The sequence below is a fragment of the Ursus arctos genome, unplaced genomic scaffold, assembly GCF_023065955.2.
Source record: "Ursus arctos isolate Adak ecotype North America unplaced genomic scaffold, UrsArc2.0 scaffold_36, whole genome shotgun sequence".
Classification (NCBI taxonomy): Eukaryota; Metazoa; Chordata; class Mammalia; order Carnivora; family Ursidae; genus Ursus; species Ursus arctos.
Window position 1 is genome coordinate 9977514 of NW_026623050.1, and position 22530 is coordinate 10000043.

Below are 22530 nucleotides of genomic sequence, written 5' to 3' on the forward strand. Positions count from 1 at the left end.
AATAAATAAATAAAATCTTTAAAAAAAAAATAGATACTGAATCTGTAATTTAAAACCATCCCTTAATGAAATTTTCATGCCCAAATGGTTTCATTGGTGAATTCTTCCAAACCTTTAAAGTGAGAAATAAAACCAATCTAACACGAACTTTTTCAGAGAATTGAAAATGAGATCACACCTCCCAACTCATTTTATGAGCCCAGCATAAGTTGGATGGCAGAACTAAGTATTTTATGAAAAAGGAAAATTACAGGACAATTCCTGCCAACATAGTACATCTAAAAATACTGAATAAAATATTAGCATATCGGATCCAGGGATAGATAAAAATGATATACATGATGACCATACTGGGTTTATTCTCAAAATGCAAGGCTATTTAATATTTGAAAAGCAGTCTATGTAATTTGCCACATTAACAAAATACATGAGACAAATCAAGTAGGTGCATCTCAATACATGCAAAGCATTTGAAGAAATTCAACATGCATTCATGATAAACAACAAACTCTAAGCAAACTAGGACTAGTTAGTAATTTCCTTAATCTGATGAAGAGTATCTACAAAAACCTTATAACAAACATCACTTAACGGTGAACTATCAAAAATTTTCCCTTTGAAATCATGAAGACTAAGATAACCTCTATCATCACTTCTTTTCAACTTTTCACTGTAGGTACTAGTCAATGATATAAAGTGCGAAAAAAATAAACAGTATAGAGATTGAAAAGGAAGAAATAAAACTGATAAAATTGGTATTATTTGCAGGTATAATTTTATATGTGAAAAAGTCAAAGCAATCTACAAACTATTAAAGTAAATAAGTATTAAATAAGCATTTGCAAAGTTATTAGAAGGCTATTATAAGAAATTAATTGTATGTGTCAGCAAAAAACATATAAAGTGAAATTTTTAAAAAGAAACTATTTTTTTTTAAAGATTTTTGTTTTAGGTAATCTCTATACACAACATGCGGTCCAAACGCACAAACTCCAAGATCAAGAGTTGCATGCTTCACAGCCAGGCACCCCCAAAAAACTATTTTTAATCACATAAAATACATCAGATTCTTGAAAAAAAATCTAACAAAATATTCACAAGAACTTCTATAAACTACAAAACGTTATCGACGGAAATTAGATGATATATAAGTAAATCCATGTTGATAGATTGGAAGACCCAGTGTTTTAAAGATGTCAATTCTTCTGTGATTGATCTAGAATTCCGGTGCTAGATCTAGAATTCCCCTTCATTATTCCAGCAGCATTTTTTTTCTTTTTGGTGGAAATTGGGTGGAATTTGGTGAAATGTGATGGAAATAAAGTGGTTCTGAAATATGTATGGTAATGCAAAAGACTAAGACTAGCCAAGGTAATCTATAGGAAGAATAAAACTTAGTGACTTCTATGATCAGACATCAAGATTTATAAAACTATTATTGATGAGGTAATTAAGACAATATGGTATTGGCACAAGAATAGACAGATGGGCCAGTGGAACAGATTGAAGAATGAAGAAATTAACCACACGTATATAGTCACTTGATTTATGACAACATTGATAATATAATGCAATGGGGGGGGCGCCCAAGTGGCTCAGTCAGTTAAGCGTCTGCCTTGGGCTCAGGTCATGATCCCAGGGTCCTGGGATCGAGTCCTGTATCAGGCTCCTTGCTCAGCAGGGAGCCTGCTTCTCCCTCTGTCTCTGTCCCTCCCCCTGCTTGTGCTCTCTCTCTGTCAAAATAAATAAATGAAATCTTTTTAAAAAGTTTTAAAAAATATAATGCAATGGGGGAAAGGATAGTCTTTTCAATAAATAGTACTGGGTCAGTTGGATAGCCAAATGGGAAAATATTAACCTTGGCTCTCCTACCTCCACAACATACAGAATTAAATTCAAGATAGATTGCAGAGCTTTTTCGCAACGGGTTTGCCGCCAGAACACAGGTGTCGTGAAAACCACTGCTAAACCTAAACCAAAATGGGAAAGGAAAAGACTCACATGAACATCGCCATCATTGGACATGTAGATTCAGGCAAGTCTACCACTACTGGTCATCTGATCTACAAGTGTGGTGGGATCGACAAAACAACTATCAAAAAATTTGTAAAGGAGGCTGCCGAGATAGGAAAGGGCTCCTTCAAGTATGCCTGGGTCTTGGATAAACTGAAAGCTGAATGTGAACATGGTACCACAATTGATATCTGCCTGTGGAAATTCAAGACCAGCAAGTATTATGTGACCATCATCGATGCCCCAGGAAACAGAGACTTTATCAAAAACATGATTACAGGCACATCTCAGGCTGACTGTGCTGTCCTGATTGTTGCTGCTGTGTTGGTGAATCTGAAGCAGGTTATCTCCAAGAATGGGTAGACCCGTGAGCATGCCCTTCTGGCTTACACGCTGGGTGTAAAACAACTTACTGTTGGTGTTAACAAAATGGATCCCACTGAGCCACCCTACAGCCAGAAGAGACACGAGGAATTCGTTAAGGAAGTCAGCACCTACATTAAGAAAATTGGCTACAACCCTGACACAGTAGCATTTGTGCCAATTTCTGGTTGGACGTGCTGGAGCCAAGTGCTAACATGCCTTGGTTCAAGGGATGGGAAGTCACCCATAAAGATGGGAACGCCAGTGGAACCACACTGTTTGAAGCTCTGGATTGCATTCTGCCACCAACTCGTCCAACTGACAAACCCTTGCATCTGCCTCTCCAGGATGTCTACAAAATTGGTGGTATTGGTACTGTGCCTGTGGGCCGAGTGAAGACTGGTGTTCTTAAACCTGGCATGGTGGTCACCTTTGCTCCAGCCAGTGTTACAACTGAAGTAAAGTCTGTTGAAATGTACCATGAAGCCTTCAGTTAGGCTTTTCCTGGGGACAGTGTGGACTTCAATGTCAAGAACCTATCTGTCAGAGATGTTTGTCATGGCAGTGTGGCTGGTGACAGCAAAAATGACCCATCAGTGGAATCAGCTGGCTTCACAACGCAGGTGATTATCCTGAACCATCCAGGCAAAATCAGTGCTGGATATGCATCTGTGCTGGATTGTCACACAGTTCCACATTGCTTGCAAGTTTGCTGACCTGAAGGAGAAGATAGATCTTCATTCTGGAAAAAAAGCTGAAGATCGTCGCAAGTTCTTGAAATCTGGTGATGCTGCCATTGTTGATATGGTTCCGGGCAATTCTATGTGTGTTGAGAGCTGCTCTGACTATCCTCCTCTGGGCCGTTTTGCTGTTCATGACATGGGACAGATGGTTGCTGTGGGTGTCATCAAAGCACTGGACAAGAAGGCAGCTGGAGCTGGCAAGGTCACCAAGTCTGCCCAGAAAGCTCAGAAGGCTAAATGAATATTATCCCCAATACCTGCCATCCCAGTCTTATCAGTGGTGGAAGAACGGTCTCAGAACGGTTTGTGTCAATTGGCCATTTAAGTTTAATAGTAAGACTGGCTAATGATAATGCATCGTAAGACCTTCAGAAGGAAAGGAGAATGCTTTGTGGACCATTTGTTTTTTTGTGTGTGTGGCAGTTTTAAGTTATTAGTTTTTAAAATCGGTACTTTTTAATGGAAACAACTTGACCAAAAATCTGTCATAGAATTTTGAGACCCATTAAAACAAAAGTTTAATGAGAAAAAGAAAAAAGATAGATTCCAGACTTAAAATTTAAAGCTAATAAAACCTCTAGAAGAAAACAAAATGGTATCTTCATGACATGGAGTAGACAAATATTTCTTAAACCAGATTAATCTCTCCTCCCCAAAAAAGCTAACCATGAATTTAAAAAATGATACATTGGACTTGATTAAAATTAAGAAATTTTGTTAATCAGAAAGTGAATCTTAAGAGTGAAAAGATGCACATACCCTACAACTTAGTACCTAATATGTACTTACAAACACTTTCAGATGTATTAAAAGACCTGTACAAGAGCATTCATTGTTTATTACATTGAAAATTGGAAATGAATGTTCATCAGTATGAGAATGGATAAATCATTGTGTATGTGCCATACAAATAAAATGGAATTATATATAGGAGTTCATATGAATGAACAAAGCCCCATTTATCAACATGGATAAATCTCAAAAGCATAATGAGAGAATAAAGCAAGTTGCAAAACAGATACATTATGCTATGTTGGAAGTCCCAAGATCACCCTCAGGTTTGATGATTCACTAGAAGGGCTCACAGGACACAGAAGAGTTATACTCACAGTTATGGTTTAGTACAGTGAAAGGACAGAGATTAGAACCAGCAAATGGAAAAGGCTCATGGGGCCAGATCCAGGAGAAAGCAGATGCAAGCCTCTGGGTGTCCCCTCTGAGTGGAATTGCATGGAGATTTGTTTAATCCTCCGAGTGAACATGTGTGACAATATGTGTGAAGTGTTGCCAACTCAGGAAACTCGTTCCTTGGGGGTCAGTCATGTGGTGCCCACATGTCATGTGATGCCCTCATGACTGAGCTCAGTTCCTCACACTCTAGCCCTCCTACCCTCCACCTAGCAAAAACAAATATACACCATAAATTGCTTTTTAGGGTAAACATATCTAATAATACTGGTATAGCATGGCCCAAAGCCTCAGGCATACAAAAATACTTATCAGGCAGAACATTCCTTAGGCTCAGAAGTTATCTTCCACCTTCCAGCCAACTACCAGTCCTGAAGACAAACCTTCCTTTGGAATGTACAAGGTTTGAGCAAACCAGGCATGCCAAGTTAACTCTTTCCTGCCCAGATGCCATGTATTTAAAGTTTAGAGGCTTGTGAATCAATACTATTTATTAATGAGTACATAAGGTTTCATGGGGATGTTTAACACCCAGTTTAAGATAGAGGTTATCTTTGGGGTAGGATGAGAATGCTAGGGAGAGGTCCTGGGGAACTTTATGCATCTGTAATGTTTTCTTTATTAAAAGTTCTAAAACAAACATGACAAAAGAATTTGAAATTCTGGATGATGGAAACATGGATGTTATATTCTCCACACTTCTCTGTATATCTGAAGATATTTAGTAATAAAAAAATAGAAAAATCTGTCAAACTTTTGTAAAGTATGCATCATAGTGCTATTTTATAAAGAAAAATTTAAAATAAAACAAAAAAAAGAAAATTTTGTAGGGGCGCCTGCCTGGCTTAGTCGGTAGAACATGGGACTCTTGATCTCTGAGTCATGAGTTCAAGCCCTATGTTGGGTGGAGAGCTTACTTTAAAAAAAAAGAAAAACAATTTTTCGAGGTACCTGGGTGGCTCAGTGGGATAAGCGTCTGCCTTTGGCTCAGGTCATGATCCAGAGTCCTGGGATCGAGTCCCACATCAGGCTGCTGAGCTCCCTCTCCCTTTGCCCCTCCCCACTGCTTGTGCTTTCTTTCTGTCTCAAATTACTAAAATCTTAAACTATTAAGAATATTTGAATACTGAAGTTGAAAATGGAGTGTCCAACTATTTAATGTACATAAGATTGATGTACTTGTCATAAATATGTGATATGTGCCCGGTATTACTTACTCAAAAATTAGCAGATTACTTCCTGCCTCAGGCCCCTTTATTTTATGCTGATTCTAAGACTAGTCCAGTAGGTTTGGTGGAAGATAAAAACAAAAGGTAAAGGAGAACAGTATTTGACCTTGATGGAAATCAAATTGTGTGTTCCTGTTCTCTTCTTCTCCCTCCCCCTCATAGAATTAGTCTTAAAAAATAACAAAAATGTAGCCTGTGGATAATGTAAAGAAGGGGAAAGAGCAGTTGAACCTCTTTGCATTGGGAATGTGGGTTGGGGAATGATGATGGTCAGGTTGTTCAGATGCTGTTAGACATAATTTCCAGCTACCATGCTTCTTTCATTTCCCTCGGTTCTCTTTACCTTCCATAAGTCCACAGTCAGTTAACAGATTCCTTCCTGTGCCTACTACATTCAGGTCCTGTACCTTGAGATGTAAAATAAGTATGGTCTTTTTTCCCCATAATGTGCTTCATAATAAAATCAAAGTAAACCGTTCAAAAGCCAGTCGGTAGCTTTCCCTATACATTGCTTGGCGGGGAAAGCCTGCAGTAACATTGTCGTCACAATTTGCACACCTCACCCTTCCAGCATTCAAACTCTTTAACTCATGTCTCAACAGATTATAAGTTATCACATGCCATGGACCCTCAGGGATACTTGAAGTAGTCAAAACTGTAGGTGTTAAATTGAATAATGTAAGAGTCATTTGAATATGTTGATTTCCAAATGAATGGTACAGAGTGGATACCAGGAAAAGATGAAGGCTACTCTCTTTTCTTCTCTCTGGAGTTATTATGGCCAACTCAGATCGATTCATTTTCTTTATAATAGTGATAATATATTTAAAGAATGACTAGAAAAACATAAAACCTGTTTTTCGTACAATAGTTGAGAAATTGAAACCTATAAGCAAAACTTGAGCTAATGAAGCAAAAAAGTAACTTACCTTGGTTTGATTTCCAGTATGGGCTTAAAACATACATTCTAGTTCTCTTGATTGAAATACCTTTTTGTGATTGAGAAATGTTATAGTTATTTGTTGTCATCTTTTCATTTTCTACTGGTTTTCAGAGTTTGGAGTCTGATGTTTAAACTGTTTTACAGAATACCTATCATTCTGTATGAAGTTCTGTTGTATTGTTTAAAGTGAACTGAAACATGTGTCAACAATCTCTTAGGATTTTTTTTTTACAACTTGATACCATCCAAAGACTTTCAGTAGCTAGAGTGTATGTTGCTTCTTTCTTCGTATTCTCATGTTTAAACTGTTGGGATGGACCTGGTATCTTGTTACTGATAGGCTGTAAGTTAGTTAATCATCTTCAGGCAGCCACCAGGATGAAAATGATATTCAAGTACACAGTTGAATTTTGGAAAAATGTAAGGAAATTTGGAGATCCAAACTGAATATAATTACCATATTACTCACCTAGCTGGGCACAGTTTTAGCATTGTAGTTACTGAGAGATAGAACTGATTTAAAAATAAGGGAAATTCAAATCAAAACCACATTGAGATACCACCTTACGCCAGTTAGAATGGCAAAAATTGACAAGGCAGGAAACAACATATGTTGGAGAGGATGTGGAGAAAGGGGATCCCTCTTCCATTGTTGGTGGGAATGCAAGTTGGTACAGCCACTTTGGAAAACAGTGTGGAGGTCCCTTAAAAAGTTAAAAATTGAGCTACCCTATGATCCAGCCATTGAACTACTGGGTATTTACCCCAAAGATACAGACGTAGTGAAGAGAAGGGCCATATGCTCCTCAATGTTCATAGCAGCATTGTCCACAATAACTAAATCGTGAAAGGAGCCGAGATGCCCTGCAACAGATGACTGGATTAAGAAGATGTGGTCCATATATACAATGGAATATTACTCAGCCATCAAAAAGAACAATTTCTCAACATTTGCTGCAACATGGACGGGACTGGAGGAGATAATGCTAAGTGAAATAAGTCAAGCAGAGAAAGACAATTATCATATGGTTTCACTCATTTATGGAGCATAAGAAGTAGGAAGATTGGTAGGAGAAGAAAGGAAAGAAGAAAGGGGGGGTAAACAGAAGGGGGAATGAACCAAGAGACTATGGACTCTGGGAAACAAACTGAGGGCTTCAGAGGGGAGGAGGGTGGGGGAGTGGGATAGGCTGGTGATGGGTATTAAGGAGGGCACGTATTGCATGGTGCACTGGGTGTTATACGCAAGTAATGAATAGGAACTTTACATCAGAAACCAGGGATGTACTGTATGGTGACTAACATAATAAAAAATTATTATAAAAAATAACAATCAAAAATCTTTAAATAGGTAAAAAGCTTCAGAGATAAAGTACAATACTTAATTCTTGTTGAAACCCATCACAGTTTTACACCATCATGTGATAACTTTACCCTCATTACTTCCTTTTCCCCTTCTCAAATACAGTTATTACCTAAGATCACTTCTTTGATTTATAGCTGTTTTCTGTAAATATTCATTTCCTCATAGAAAGTATCTTCCCATAATTTAACCTATCATCTTTATATTTATGAATCTTAAATCTATACATCTAGCCCTCACGTTGTACCTAGAATCTAGTTCCATATTTCCATGCATCTATAAAATATTTTCATTTGGATATCTTACTATAACCCTAAGTTCAGTACACCTAAAGCATTTGCTTTCCCATACCTTCTCAGTTGTTCCATTTTGGGTACAAGTATCTTTATTTTTAGTTTCCAGGCTAGGATTATAAAATCATTCTTTGAGTCTTTCCATTCCATTGTGCCATGCATTCAATTTGTCATTTTTAAATGTATTTGATTCATCTGTTCCTAACTAAATTCCTATTATATCTTTCTAGTCTAAGTCCTCATAGCTCCTTACTTGAATAGACAGTGGAGTTGCTGTGGTACATAAGCCAGATAGATTCCTGTTCTCAGCTTGAAAGAAATCATGACAACTGCCTGTTGCCTCCTACGTAAAGTCCAGACTTCCTCTATCAAATAGAAACCAGTGGTAGCACTAGTCTCCATGTTCAGATGTCACTTTCTAGGTCATTGGGGTATAGCACATACAGCATCACTTTCTAAATATTTGTTTACATGTTTGTTTCCCTTTACTACAATGAGTTACCAGAAATAGAGATAGTAAGTTTATTTTTGCATCACAGTGCCCAGTGCAATACCTTTCACATACATTAATGAGTCTTTGTTGGATCAAAAAGCAATGTAGATAATTTCATATACTTTATCATTCATTCTAACACTGACCTTGTGAAGTAGATATAAGAGGCCCTTTAAAGTCTCTAACTGTAAAGATTTTCCATAATTATTCCTAATTTTCTTGTCTAAACTCCCTCTTTTTCGTCTAATATAAATCCAGTCAAATTAATCTCTCTACTGTCTCCTGAATACTCCATGTACCTTCTTAACCTATTCATCGAATGTTTCTTTCCTTCTCTCTGTCATGGTTCAATGTATTTGCCTCTTTTTTGAAACCTTCCCTTCTAGCTCTAACCCACACAGATTTCTCCCTTATATAACTCTTTTTGTGAATATGTTGCCTGAAAATTATATAATTTAGCAGCATGTTATATTTATTATTGCTAGGCGTTTTTCTTTTTACTGTCGTATTCATTCACTGTTTAATTTGAATTTTGATGTCCCAACTTGACTGGCAACGTGTATCTGGTTCTTTTTTTCTCCCTTGTTTTGGCTAGCATAGTGTTAACAACCCTATATGAAGGGTTAGCTCTTTCTCCAAAGATGACAATTCTGTATATATGATAGCATAAATTACTTACTTAGCAAAGGACAGGGGTGTGGTCATCCATTCTTTTTTTTTTTTTTTTTTTTTTTAAGAAATCTCTACACCCGAACTTACAACCTCAAGAACAAGAGCCTCACACTCCACTGACTGAGGCAGCCAGGCGCCCCTGTGGTTGATTTTTCAACCATTCTTGTTATTGATTTTCTGGTTATCTCTGTCTAGCGTCACTAATTGTAGTAGTATAATTTTAGGACTGAATTCAGGCTAGTCAGATCATCAAACACCTATAAAAGAAAGAAACCATAGGGGTGCGTGGGTGGCTCAGTCAGTTAAGCATCTGCCTTTGGCTCAGGTCATGATCCCAGGGTCCTGGGATCGAGCCCTGCATCGGGCTCCTTGCTCAGTGGGGAGCCTACTTCTCCCTCTCCCTCTGCTGTTCCTCCTGCTTGTGTGCTATCTCTCTTTCTCTCTGTCTAATGAGTAGATAAAATCTTTAAAAAAATAAAAGAAACTGTAAATTGTTCTGTTGGAATATTATAATAGGTATAGGTGGACAATTTTTTTGGTTAATGTACCATGTCTTATGATAATAACTATATTTTACAATAACTTTTTTGGACTAATTTTTTAGTCTTCTATATTTCATAACTGATAAAAAATAGAAAAATTTTTCTTAGAGAAAATGGTATACCTTGAGAATTCACTGGTAACTATAACTACCATATTAAAATGTTTGCATATAAAACAACAGTTTTTTATTGCATAAGGATGATTTAACTGCTCCAGGTATTTAGACCATAATAAATATTGCATTTTAAAAAAGAAAATGTAGATCTCTATAAATCTCCCTTTTTCTGCTTACAAATGGTGTCATCTATTTTATTGTTAGAGAAAGAAATAATAACAAAAGCCACCAAGAGGTTTTGTTTTGTATTACTATCATTAGGAGACAAGGTGTCTTTCTCTCAAATTAGCTTATATATTCTTCTTTCTGTTTTTTTCCTCTTTAACTCTTTTATATCCATTTCTTTAACTATTTTATCAACTTTTCCATTTTTTTGTTAAGTGTACATATCCAACCTTATTCTGGAATAGATGTAGGATGACTTTATGCTCTTTTTATTGGCCCCAATTACTTAAGTCTCCTGTTGTAAACATGCCCCATCCTTGAAAGCCTATGTAAGTGTGATTTGTTCTTTAACTATTTTCTTGATTAACTCTACCCAGCAAAAAAAATATATTGGCCTAGTGATGTGGTGAGCTATTTGTAGAATTGACCAAATACCTCCATAATTCTTTCCATTTGTACTTAACCTTCCTTTCCAAGCAAAGAAGTCATTAATTTTTTTCCTGAATATCTCATTGCAATGTCATTCTTAAAAATAAAATTCAAAAAATTTTAGACTTATCATAGAAAGTTTTTATAATTTTTTTAAGTCTTAAATTCTTTCATCAGCAAGTTACTGTTATTTATGTTTTAGGGATTAGAATAAAATTTACTTTTATGCTACTTAAATTTAATGTCAAAGTAGAGTTTAACTTGTGTTTGTGAGTCAGATCTTAGTGTGCCTAACATTTTTATTTTCGGTACTTAGTTGTTGAATACCTTTCTACAGTAGATGCTATATCTATTGCTCTTTTTTATTTCTTTTTTTTTAATGAATGTGTGCAGTGTAACAGTCTCATGTAGGTCAACTTTCTTAAGCTTCCTCTACTACTGAGTTTTAAAAGTCCTGCTTAGGAAATGGGAAAGAATAAAGCAGAATTACTTGGGATGTTTTTTCAAAACATGTACCACTAGGAATTCTGATGGTTTATTCTTTCTGCCGTCCCTCCTTGGAAATCCAAGGCTATCGTGAGTCACTGTCTCTGAATGAGATGGCTCTCAGTTGTGTTAGTTTGTCTTAGCATCCAATAAGAAACTAGCCTGCATAGTACTTGTTGATTTTTACAAAAAAAGTTATCAAAATTATTTATAGAAAGTGGTATTTCACAAGCAATAAATGACTACAGATTCCACATATGTATTGTATCTAATAATAAAATTATTTGTTGTTCTCCTAAAGTGGTAAATTAGACAAATACTTATATTGGAGAAGCTGTTGGTTATTAGGAAAATGGTCCTGAAAATGGTAACCTTTTCTTTAAGAAAATATTCAAACCTTAAGTAACAAGTACTAAAATTAACACAAAAGAGAAATTCTTTTTTAAAAAGTTGTTTTCCATCTTCATTCTTATTTCTTTTTTGTCTTGGATAACCTTCACAAAATGTATACCTTCACAAAATGTATCTTTTTTGTAACTAGTACCCTGAAAGTTGCCAGGTTTCACTTGTCTACTTTCTGGTCTGCCTCCAGTGTAGGCCCCTTCTTTTCTTCTCTCTTTACTCTTGAATTAATCCTCTACCTACTTCACAGGCCGATTCTTTGATGAGAATGAATCCCCTGTTGATCCGCAGCATGGCTCTAAACTGGCGGATTATAATGGGGATGATGGTAACGTAGGTGAGTACGAGGCAGACAAGCAGGCTGAGCTGGCTTACAATGAGGAAGAAGATGGTGATGGTGGAGAGGAAGACGTCCAAGGTGAGCGTGGGCCTGGCCTCCATGCTGTGACCATGAAACCCACCTCTAAATTTTTTGGTTGAATTTGTGTAGAATTTCCCCCACTTATTAGTGGCATTACAATCCTAATACAAAGAGATCTTGTGTAGTTTTTCAATTTTATTTTGAAAACAATTTTATTGTAGTCATATTTGTAGATCTTAATTATTTTTTTAAGTATTTTCCTTTTTGTTATCTTACATGTATTACTGATATAATTTGAAACTCAAGAATATTCAGAAATTTTAGATTTAAATTGCTCGAAATAGCTCTAGAGTTTACCTGAGGCAAATACTCCCAGAAAATAATTCTTTTCCAATTTCTCGTCTGAAAACATTTCATTATTCTTGGTACAAATATTGACCAGACAGCCTTTTTTTTTATAAGGGAAGCCCCAAAAGGAATGGTCTCCTCCACACAGAAGATAAGATTATTTCACTACTGACTCAGTATAGGAAGGCTGTTTTTGAAATTTTTTCTCGTGCTCGCTTCGGCAGCACATATACTGAAATTTTTTCTGAGAAGTTGAAAATTTATATTTAATGGTTTACAAAGATTTGTCCATTTTATGTTTAATACACAGATTCAACATATTTTCCTTGCTAACTGTGTAACTTCTGAGCTTTTAAGTTATTAAAAGTTCAGAATTTACCTGTGTGCATGCAGCCCTATCCATGCATGCATATCAGAGTATGTTGCATTATTGCAAGTTTTTAGGCTTGTTTTTTTTGCCTGCTAATATCATTTTGTGGTATTTGTGGAACTTTTTCTCTTTTCTGTAAAAGTTGATTATGAACATAATGTGTGATGTATTAGATTTTATAATGTGATGCATGAAATATTTTCCAGTGTAAACTGTCTTGATTTCGTCCTTAACTCTTTTTAAAGTAATCATATTTTATTTAGGTTCATGACAAGGGTTGTTTTTATAAAACTCAAAAGAAAATACAGTTGTCCTAGAATACTACATAGTTAATAGAAAAAGGGAAACTAGAGACTCTGACTTCCACACATTGTTTCAATAGTACATTCTAGTTTTGGAAGAATGGTTGTTGGGAATAGAAAGAATAATAATTCTAGGAGTTATTTAAGGATATATTAATAACTTCTCAAACACTGGAGCTATTGAATAAATTACATCCACCTTTTCTATAATCTCATCCATTTTTCATAAATTTTACCATTTTTTCTCTTTGCTTTGTGATTTGTTTGGATTATATTTTTTTGCAGTTATATATAACATTTGTTTTCAGGCTTTTTCATGGATATATATCATATCACCAATTAGATTGTAAGCTCTTGGAGGGCATGAATTTTCATTTATTTTTCCTTATATTTTGTTTGTATCCTTTTCTGCCTTCATCTTCACCCATCTCCTCACCCCACCATAGTACTTAGCATATATAGGGCCCTGGGTAAATGTTGTTAACTGATAATTTTATGCTTTCTCATTGAGTTTTTACTCTTACCACTGTGACTAGAATAATAACCTTTTACCTTCTGGTCTTATAAACTTAGTTTACACTTTAAACATTGCCTAGTTTTCTTTCATAAGAGCTGCTATCTGTCATGTCATTGGTTAATTTTGAGGTTCTTATTAGAGCAAATAATTTTAACTGTAATTGAAAAGCGTTTCTTATGTTTTAGGCTATCTTAAAGTTAATGACTTTTATCACAAAATTTCAGTTATTTTGTATGGCTTTTATCCATAGTAAGTACATTTATCTTCAGTGTCTTCCCTCTCTCTCTCTCTCTCTCTGTCTCTCCTGTACACTTCTCCCTCTCTCACCCCCAGTTCTCATTGCCACTTTAGGTCTTCAGTACCCTCATGCTGCTCTGCCTTTCCTTCCACAAGGAAATAAATGTATCACTTTTAAGCAATATGGGGAAATGACCTAAGATGATACCTTCAAAGAAGTAGGGAGGGGATTGTTAAATTTAGGAGTTTCCTCATTTGCAAGTGAAGCTTACTTGATCTGGGGGTTACCACTTAACTTTTTTTTTAATCCCATTTTGGGGTTCATTAGATGACAGCAGCAGAAGGATAGGTAGGATAGCTACGAAGAGGACTCCTTTATTATAGGGAACAAAGATTCAAGACCATCAGCTGCAGTAAATGAAGAGGGATAAGTTTGAGTGAACTGACTCAAAAAGAATATTGTAGACCCAAATAATTTTAAACGTGTTTTCAGGGATTCTTTAGGTGTAGTATTAACTGTCCAAAAAGTGGGAAGGGGCCCGTTTTAGGTGTTCTGTTGTTTATCAACAATTTGGATTCTAAATGTTTATTATTAAGTTAGAATATTTAGAATTTAAAAACATTTCTTCATAGGGGCGCCTGGGTGGCACAGCGGTTAAGCGTCTGCCTTCGGCTCAGGGCGTGATCCCGGCGTTCTGGGATCGAGCCCCACGTCAGGCTCCTCTGCTGAGAGCCTGCTTCTTCCTCTCCCACTCCCCCTGCTTGTGTTCCCTCTCTCACTGGCTGTCTCTATCTCTGTCGGATAAATAAATAAAATCTTAAAAAAAAAAAAACAAAAAACATTTCTTCATAGTTTCAATGTAGAAATAATGGTTGGGTTTCCAGGACAGCTTGCACTTGTAGCCAAAGCAGGCAATAGAATAGAGTGGGAAAAAACAGTCTGAGTTAGGAGATCAGCTGTGTATTGCTCTTCAAGTCACTTAAACTCTCTGGGCCACAATTCTTCATCTGTAATGTAAGTTTGAACTACAATAGATGGTCCTTCTCAGTTCTAAAATTCTGTGGTCACATTCACAGTGGAAGCACTATATTTAACACAGGTATTATGGGAAAATGTGTTTCAGATTTGAGCATGCCTGAAACACATCTTCCCCCAAACCCACGAAAGGAAGTAGATACTTCACTACCACAGTTGAGACTCTGCATCTAGAGAGAGATCACAAATTGAAACATGCTGGTAATAGATGGCTGCTACACTCTGTGGTGAACATAGAATAATGAATAGACTTGTGGAATCACTATGCTGTACACCTAAAACTAATGGAACATTGTATCAACTATACTTCAATTAAAAAACAAACGTACTTCAGAAATACTACTAAGGTTCTAGTATTAGGGGCTCTTCTCTGCTTAGGAGTATTTTTTTCTCGATCTGTTGGGTCCCTAGGATTAGAGATCCCAGTTGCAGTACCGAGGTTCTGGATTCAGTTAAGGACATTCTGGCTTTGGTGCTCCAAATTCTTGATTATGAAATGGAGATTTGGGCATCATCTCTGCTATTAGAGAGCTAAGGGATTCCAGCTTTATCTCTGATGCCTGTTCATACGTATTGATCATTTGGGACAGCACTACCTATAGAGTGTTCTCTTGTAGAATTAAGTGAAGCCTATTTTTCCTGTGTTTACAATCCTGGTTTATTTTTATTTTTAATTGCTGGTTTCCTGAAGCATTCTAAAAGAAATATTATTTTATTTGCATTGGTATAAAAAATTCTTTTTCCTGCATTCTTTTAAGTGACCCAATGAATAGATTAACCCTGGAAACACTATACATCTGATGGATATGTCTTTTAATTCATTCTTTATTGTAATAAGGAGATGGATGTTTACACATTCTCTTTACCCTTATCTTTAATCCCATAGAAGTTCCAAGTTTGCTTAATAGAATATGACCTGCATGTAACTGGGTGTATTTATGGAAGGAAGCTTAACATAATGCTTAAGTGCCTGGATTCTGGAGCCAGATTGCCTGGATTTGAATCCTAGCTCCACCACTTACCAGCTGTATGACTTTGTGAATTACCCAACCTCTATACCTCAATATCCTTATCTGTAAAATAGGGATATAGTCACCTGTTGTTATGTGGATTATATGATTCAGATATTTGTTCAGCACTTAGAACAAGTCTTCCGCACTGCAAGCACTACATAAGTGTTTGTTGAATAATAATTTTTAAGAAATAAAAGCAAACATAGAATTTTTTTCTTTGGATTGCCTGCTTTAGAGGATAACTGCATTTGGCCTGTGGATTAATTTGTACATTTTAGTGGAGCCTCACTGCCTTATTACCCCAAGATGTTCTTGCTTGGTAGAGCTTGCTTTATGAAGGTGGTCCTTTCTTGACTTCAGAGGGAATCTAGAAATTATTTAATAAATTATGAATGTTTTTCTGTTGCCTTTAAAAGTCATTTTATGTTAATGAGGTATTTACAGATTTTGCTGCTTTGTAAAATGAAATAAAATATAATTATATTTAGTGGTTCTCGGTTCTGTATCAGATTTGGTTAGGTAATTTCAACATACTTTACAAATATATGCAAAAAGGTTGTCAGTAGAAATTTCAATTCTAGTTAGAATAGCTACACTGAAAACGGACTCTAGTTAATATAAATAATAGTTCAATGTAAGAAAAATGCAATATTCCAAAAGTCCTGTGGAATCTGAAAAATAATGTGAAGGCACCATATTAAAATTTGATTAAAATCATATTTTTATGATTTTAAACTCCTTATATTTATAGAAGACTTTGGAAGTAAAGACTGCCTTCATATGCATTATTTTATTTTGAGGTAGGAAAAACAGTTACTGCTATCTGTACTCTACTGAGAAGGTAATTAGGGGTCTAAAGAGGTTAGAAACTAGCTCAGGTTTGTTATGTACCTGGGTCAGGACTAGAATTCAGTTTTTCTATTCTCAGAGCTTTGCTCTTATTTTCTCTTTAAAATTACTCACTTAAAAATCTTCTGATGTATCTACTTTTTCCTTTTAGTAACTTTCCTGTTAAATTTCTAGGCATTTTCTTTTGTATAGCTGCCTTTCCCACTACTCCATGGTGATTAATTCTGCATATAATTACTAAAGTCCTGAAAGATGTGTTTATAGACATAAGGTGATATCCTGTAACATGGATCCTAAGGATAGCTTTCTGGAGAGGTGCCAGTGATTATTTTCCTTTCCTTTTATTTTATTAAAAGATTTTATTAATTTTTTTTGTCAAGAGAGAGTACAAGCAGTGGGAGCGGTGGGCAGAGGGAGAAGCAGCCTCCCCGTGGAGCAAGGCGCTGGAGTTGGGACTGGATCTCAGGACCCTGGGAGCATGACCTGAGCTGAAGGCAGGCGCTTAACCACCTGAGCCACCTAGGTGTCCGTATTTTCCTTTTAAAACCAAAGAAAATTTTGGGGCGCCACGGTGGCTCACTCAGTTAAGCCTCTGGCTTGGGCTTAGGTCATGATTCCTGAAGTTCTGGGATCCCATCCCACATTGGACTCCTTGCTCCACGGGGGCCTGCTTCTCCCTCTCCCTTTGCCTGTTGCTCCCCCTGCTTGTGCTCTGTGTCAAATAAATAAAATCTTAAAAAAAAAAAACAAAGATAATTTTTAAAGTATAAAGAGCTCTATGATAAGACATTGATTAGCATATTTTCAAAATATGGGTGTGATTATGGATACAATTTCAGCCTTTACCTATAACAGGTTTGAGGTTATCATACCTAGTGGATTATGCTATTGAAGATATGACATCATTTTGTTATCTTATGATGCAAAATGGTTGTCTGCAATTCTAAATGAGAATTTCTATAAGTTTAACAGGAAAGTTATTGAAAGGAAAAAAGAAAGTTGGTTTATTTGTCATTTTTTATGAATAAAGAAAAAATAACACATCATTATGTAAAGTTAATACATACTACATACACCATATGGTGTCTTTCTTGAACAAAATTTTACGATAGGATATATTAGAGAAGCTGAGAGTGAGAAACCTATCAAATCTAAAAGAACAGATTTCAGAAAGTTATAGTATACACATGAATTTGAATTCTAACATATAACTCTTTAAATTATATAAAATTGTATCTCCAGACAATTATGATAGTAACACCTCAGTCTGTCAAAAACTAAGCTGTTGGGTAGTTGTAACTGTGAACCAGAAAGTATGAAAAATCATGTTTTAAGGCTGTGGAGGAGCCAAAAGATGTCATTAAAGCCATGTGCTAAAAAAGAAGCCTCTCTGCTTTGATTAAATTACTTTTCATTCTTGTTCTAACGTAATTTTTGTATTCTGAGCAGTCTTATTTCAAAACCTGTAGTTTATAACAAAATTAGAAAAGGATTGCTACTGGCAGATAAACTAACAGTAATGTGAAGTGACAGGTGATAGCCAAGAAGGACCCAGAAAAACCTGTCAGTGGCTAAGTAAGTCAAACTCCAAAGCATTATATGGAGTTTTTTAATATAGTTACTCAAAGTGACTTTGAGGATTTTACTAACAATATTATGTAATAATTTTTTTCTTCTTGGTAAAGAAAAAGTTAAGTTTGGTTAGTACATTTCATTTAAGAAGTTGCTGGTAAGCTATTTGCAGAGGAGCAAAGAAATCCACTATAATGTTAAATATTGGGATTCTGAGTAATTTTTGTTTTCCTATCTTTTATTTTCTAATTTTTATGTGATGAGTGTGGATTCATTTTGTAATTAGAAAAAAAGCTGTTTTTTTTTAAGGGCATGAAAATGTATACAGAATGGTTTCTACCAAAACTTTAAAGGACTACTTCATCTAGTAGAAATAATGTATTTTATATATAAGGATCAACTCCTCAATGTTTGTGGGTTCCTAAGGTTTTGCTAATTATATCTAGCTCTACTTCTTTCTATCTACTTATCTAACTACTGTCAAAAGATTTGTTAAAATTAAGTCATCTTCCAATATACTGTTTTCACTGTTTAGGCAAGCAACTAAGAAATAGAACACTATTTTAGAAGGCGTAAAATAACAAGCAGAAACTACCTTAAGGCTGAGGAAAAAACTGAGGTATTTAATAGGTTTTCTGCAAGTGATTTAAAAAATAATGTTCTTGATACATAACTATTTCCCTTACAGATGATGAAGAACGAGAACTTCAGATGGATCCTGCGGACTATGGAAAGCAACGTTTCAATGATGTTCTTTAAGCCCTAAAGGAAAACTTCAGAAAACCGAAAGTGCTGTAAAATGGAATCATTTCTACTTCATTGTTTTTGACTTTTGTTGTAAAGATCAGTTGTAAAGATACATTGAGATAGATTTAAGGAAAAATTTTAATGAAGAAATGTACCCCTGTACATAGGTGAACTTTTTCATATTGTATTATTAAAGCGGAGATTTTTTCAGTTATATTACAGTCGAGCCAAAAACAAAGTAAGCAGAACTGTAATCTTTGCATTTAAAATGAACTAATGTATATTTTACATTTTATTGAGCCTAATTCTTTCCACAAATGGACAAATAGGAAAAATTGGTTGTACAGTTTATATGTTGCACATAGCATAACCCCAGTGAGAATAGTTACTCAGCTGAAAAACTTTTTATACACTAATATATTCTTGCTAGCCCTCATCTCATGCTCTTCATGGAGTTATACCTAGAATATTTACATAAAAGAGGGGTTGAATCCTGAAAGCCAAACACTGGGCAGCATGTGTACAAAATCATTTCCCTACTTCTTTTATTTTACATGAGTGCTGATGTGTTTTGGCAGATAGCTTTCAGCTGATGCCTGATGGAAGTTGAGGTAACCTGCAAAGACATAACAATATTTATGAGTTATACCTTACTTAGTTCATGAAATTGTGAAATGCATGATTGACAATATATTTTCAATTTTTATTTTCTCACATCATACTAGTACTATTTAACTTTAACCATCATTGGCTAAAATTTTTATATTTTCAGAGTCCAAGTTGGTGAAAATATTCATGGTTTAAATGCCAGATTCTGAAAGAAGCTAAATCAACTTTGAAACGAATCTGCAATCAGTATTTCAAAGCTTCTCTTGTAGTTATAGTGATCTTACTTGACTAGAATTTTTCAGAAGTACTAAATAAGGAGTTTTAACAGATTTTTATTAATGCACAGATAAGTAGAAGTACAGTGAGGTCTACAGCCGTTTTATTAAAATAGCTTAAAAGTTTGTAATAAAGATGAAGAATCTTTGTAATTAATATGTTGTTAAGAACCCATAAACCTCATATTTGGTAGACTTACAAAATTATTTTAAATGCATTTTTTTGACACTGTTCCATAGAATGCATAAGCTAGTTATAGTTAATCTCTGCTTTTGGATTTAAATCTTTTAAATTTTATCCCCCACCCCAAAATAAAAGGTTTTGATGATAAGGAGAAATTTAAGGTTGTTAACTCTGTTTTTCATAAGGACTACTGTTAATTGCACATAAACATGAAATGCTTCCCCCCCCCCGCCATTGTGCTCAGGTTTTAGTAAAAAATTCAAACTTAAAGAGGTAAAAAATCTGTTCACTTATTAGAGGTGCACAAATTCTTAGACTTCAGTTTGAAATTATTTAGCGACCAGGAAAAGATATACTGAGTTACTAAAATTGTTGTTTCTACCAAATCAAAGTAAGCAATTCATGCCTATGCTGAGTATAGTGAGGCCTATAATGAATAGGTATGATAATTCACAGAATTTTAAAAAGTGGAGTTAAAGGGAATTGATGTATGCTTTTTGGGCATTAGGGTGGGAAGATGAATCTAAAACATACTTCTAGTAATACTTTATATTTAATACTGTAAAATCTTTACAAATGAAAACCATGAAATTCCTGCCTTTGTCATAAAAACGATCACTTAATTATATGGTAGCTTTTACTTCTATAGCAAAATTTCTTCAATTAGTCTAGACATTTTATAAACTGAAAATCTTGGACCAATTGATAATATTTCTGACTGTATTAACATTTTAGTGCTATAAAATACTATGTGAATCTCTTAAAATTCTGACATTCTACAGTCTGTAATAGACACGCTGGTTTTTATAGTAGTTTACTTCTGCCTTAAGATTTAGGTTTTTTACATGTATTTTTGCCCGGAATTAAGTGTTAATTTGATGGAAACTCTGCTTTTAAAATCATCATTTACTGGGTTCTAATAAATTAAAATTAAACTTGTTTTACTATTTTGCTGATTCTGATACATATACACATATCACATTCATGTGATGCAAATAGCTACATTTTTTTTTTTAAAAGATTTTATTTATTTATTTGACAGAGATAGAGACAGCCAGCGAGAGAGGGAACACAAGCAGGGGGAGTGGGAGAGGAAGAGCAGGCTCCCAGCAGAGGAGCCTGATGTGGGGCTCGATCCCATAACGCCGGGATCACGCCCTGAGCCGAAGGCAGGCGCTTAACCGCTGTGCCACCCAGGCGCCCCAAATAGCTACATTTTAATACTAAGATTTGAGCAAATTTAGAATACATTTTAGGCTCAGCTAAACTAGAATGGCAGGAAGATTTATGTTAGGGTTGTTTATTGTACTGCTAGTTTATTTAACAAATACTGAATGCTTCCTATGTGCTCAGCATTGTCTTATGTAATAATACTGTAGTGGATAAGATAGACCAGGTTTTTGTTCTCATGGAGCTTTCAAGTTGGAGCTGTCAGACGATATATAAGTAAACACATGAACCAGCTAATTTTAAATAATGATAAGAACTATTAAAAATAAAACAGTTCTGAGGTTTCAAGGCCTCTAAGTTTCCAAATAATTAGGGTTCCACTTAACTGAAACATTATAATTGCGAGGCTAGAATGAGCAAGGGGAGAGAAATGAGGCTGAAGAGATATGGGGTAGGGTAGGGAGAACGTTGTAAGTTCAGGTCACTTGCTACTGACCCAGAAAATGTAAAATAAAATATACACGGAGGGATGATTCCAGGGAAAATGTGAATATGACTTCAAAATCATTCTAAAATATGTACCTTTATTTTAAAAAAATCTTGATTGTGTGCCTTGTTGACTTGTCCTGTATATGCCTATAACATAGGCATTTTTGCTAGCATATGAGGAAAGAGAATCTGCAAGAAAATAAAATAAAACAAAAACTGCATAGTTATGAGGGGACTAGTTACTTCCCATAATGGCTAGCCTTGGAAACTTCTATTCCCTTACGTACATGTCTGACCCTTTGGTTTCAATAAGATAATCAAACCGTGTGACATTAACATATTTCCAATGTCTAGGTTATTGAGTCTTCACATCAACATTCACTTCTAATTGGGCATACCCAATTCCTTTTAAGATCCTCCTCACTAAGGGTTCCAAATGAAAATTCAAACAACTATCCCAGAGAAAGGGGGAAATTTAGTGGTCCATGTAAGCAAACTGCATTAAGGACAGGAATCTCCTGGACCTGTGGACAATTGGCACAGTTAAATTCTGCTCACTTTGTTTCGCCAACTCCCATTTCTGCTTCTCTCTACTTGCTACTTTCTTTCACTTAGACCAGCTTTCCCCTCAAACCTCTAACCATGACTTCCGGCAGGTCATATTTTCTTAGTTGGTCACCTGAGAGCAGCTGTTCCTCTTTCCTTAATTCCACTCCAAAAAATCTGAGGGAGGAGAGACTTGTGTTTCTGGCTATAACTGAGTAATTTGACTAGCCCTCCCGAATTAGTAGCAACTATGAAACTGGACAATATATATGAAGTGACTGTTTTGGGATAGCACAAAACTGAAACTTCTAAAATAAGGGAAACTTAAGCAATCGAGCCCCACAATCACCCAGGTTCTTGTGGTGTAAAGAGGCTGAGCTGAGAAGACAGAGATCATAGTGCAGAGCAGCTGAAGCGGTTGGAATCAATGAGGTGAGCATCAAGAGGGAGTATACAGAGAGGTAA

The 22530-nt window shown here is 35.5% G+C and overlaps 1 protein-coding gene and 1 pseudogene across 2 annotated transcripts in view; both read left to right on the forward strand.

The window, feature by feature from the left end:
* GOLM2 (golgi membrane protein 2) overlaps positions 1 to 20799 on the forward strand; it is a 108306-nt gene extending 87507 nt beyond the window's left edge. The window contains exons 9-10 of one of the 2 annotated variants that reach the window (XM_026479836.4): positions 11691 to 11858; positions 18734 to 20799. In XM_026479836.4, the coding sequence (XP_026335621.1) occupies positions 11691 to 11858; positions 18734 to 18804 (239 nt within the window). In that variant the 3' untranslated portion in view covers positions 18805 to 20799. The remainder of the gene's footprint in view (positions 1 to 11690; positions 11859 to 18733) is intronic. The other variant, XM_026479837.4, reaches the window with a different exon arrangement.
* LOC130542520 (elongation factor 1-alpha 1-like) lies at positions 902 to 9293 on the forward strand (annotated as a pseudogene).
* Positions 20800 to 22530: the final 1731 nt, after the last annotated feature.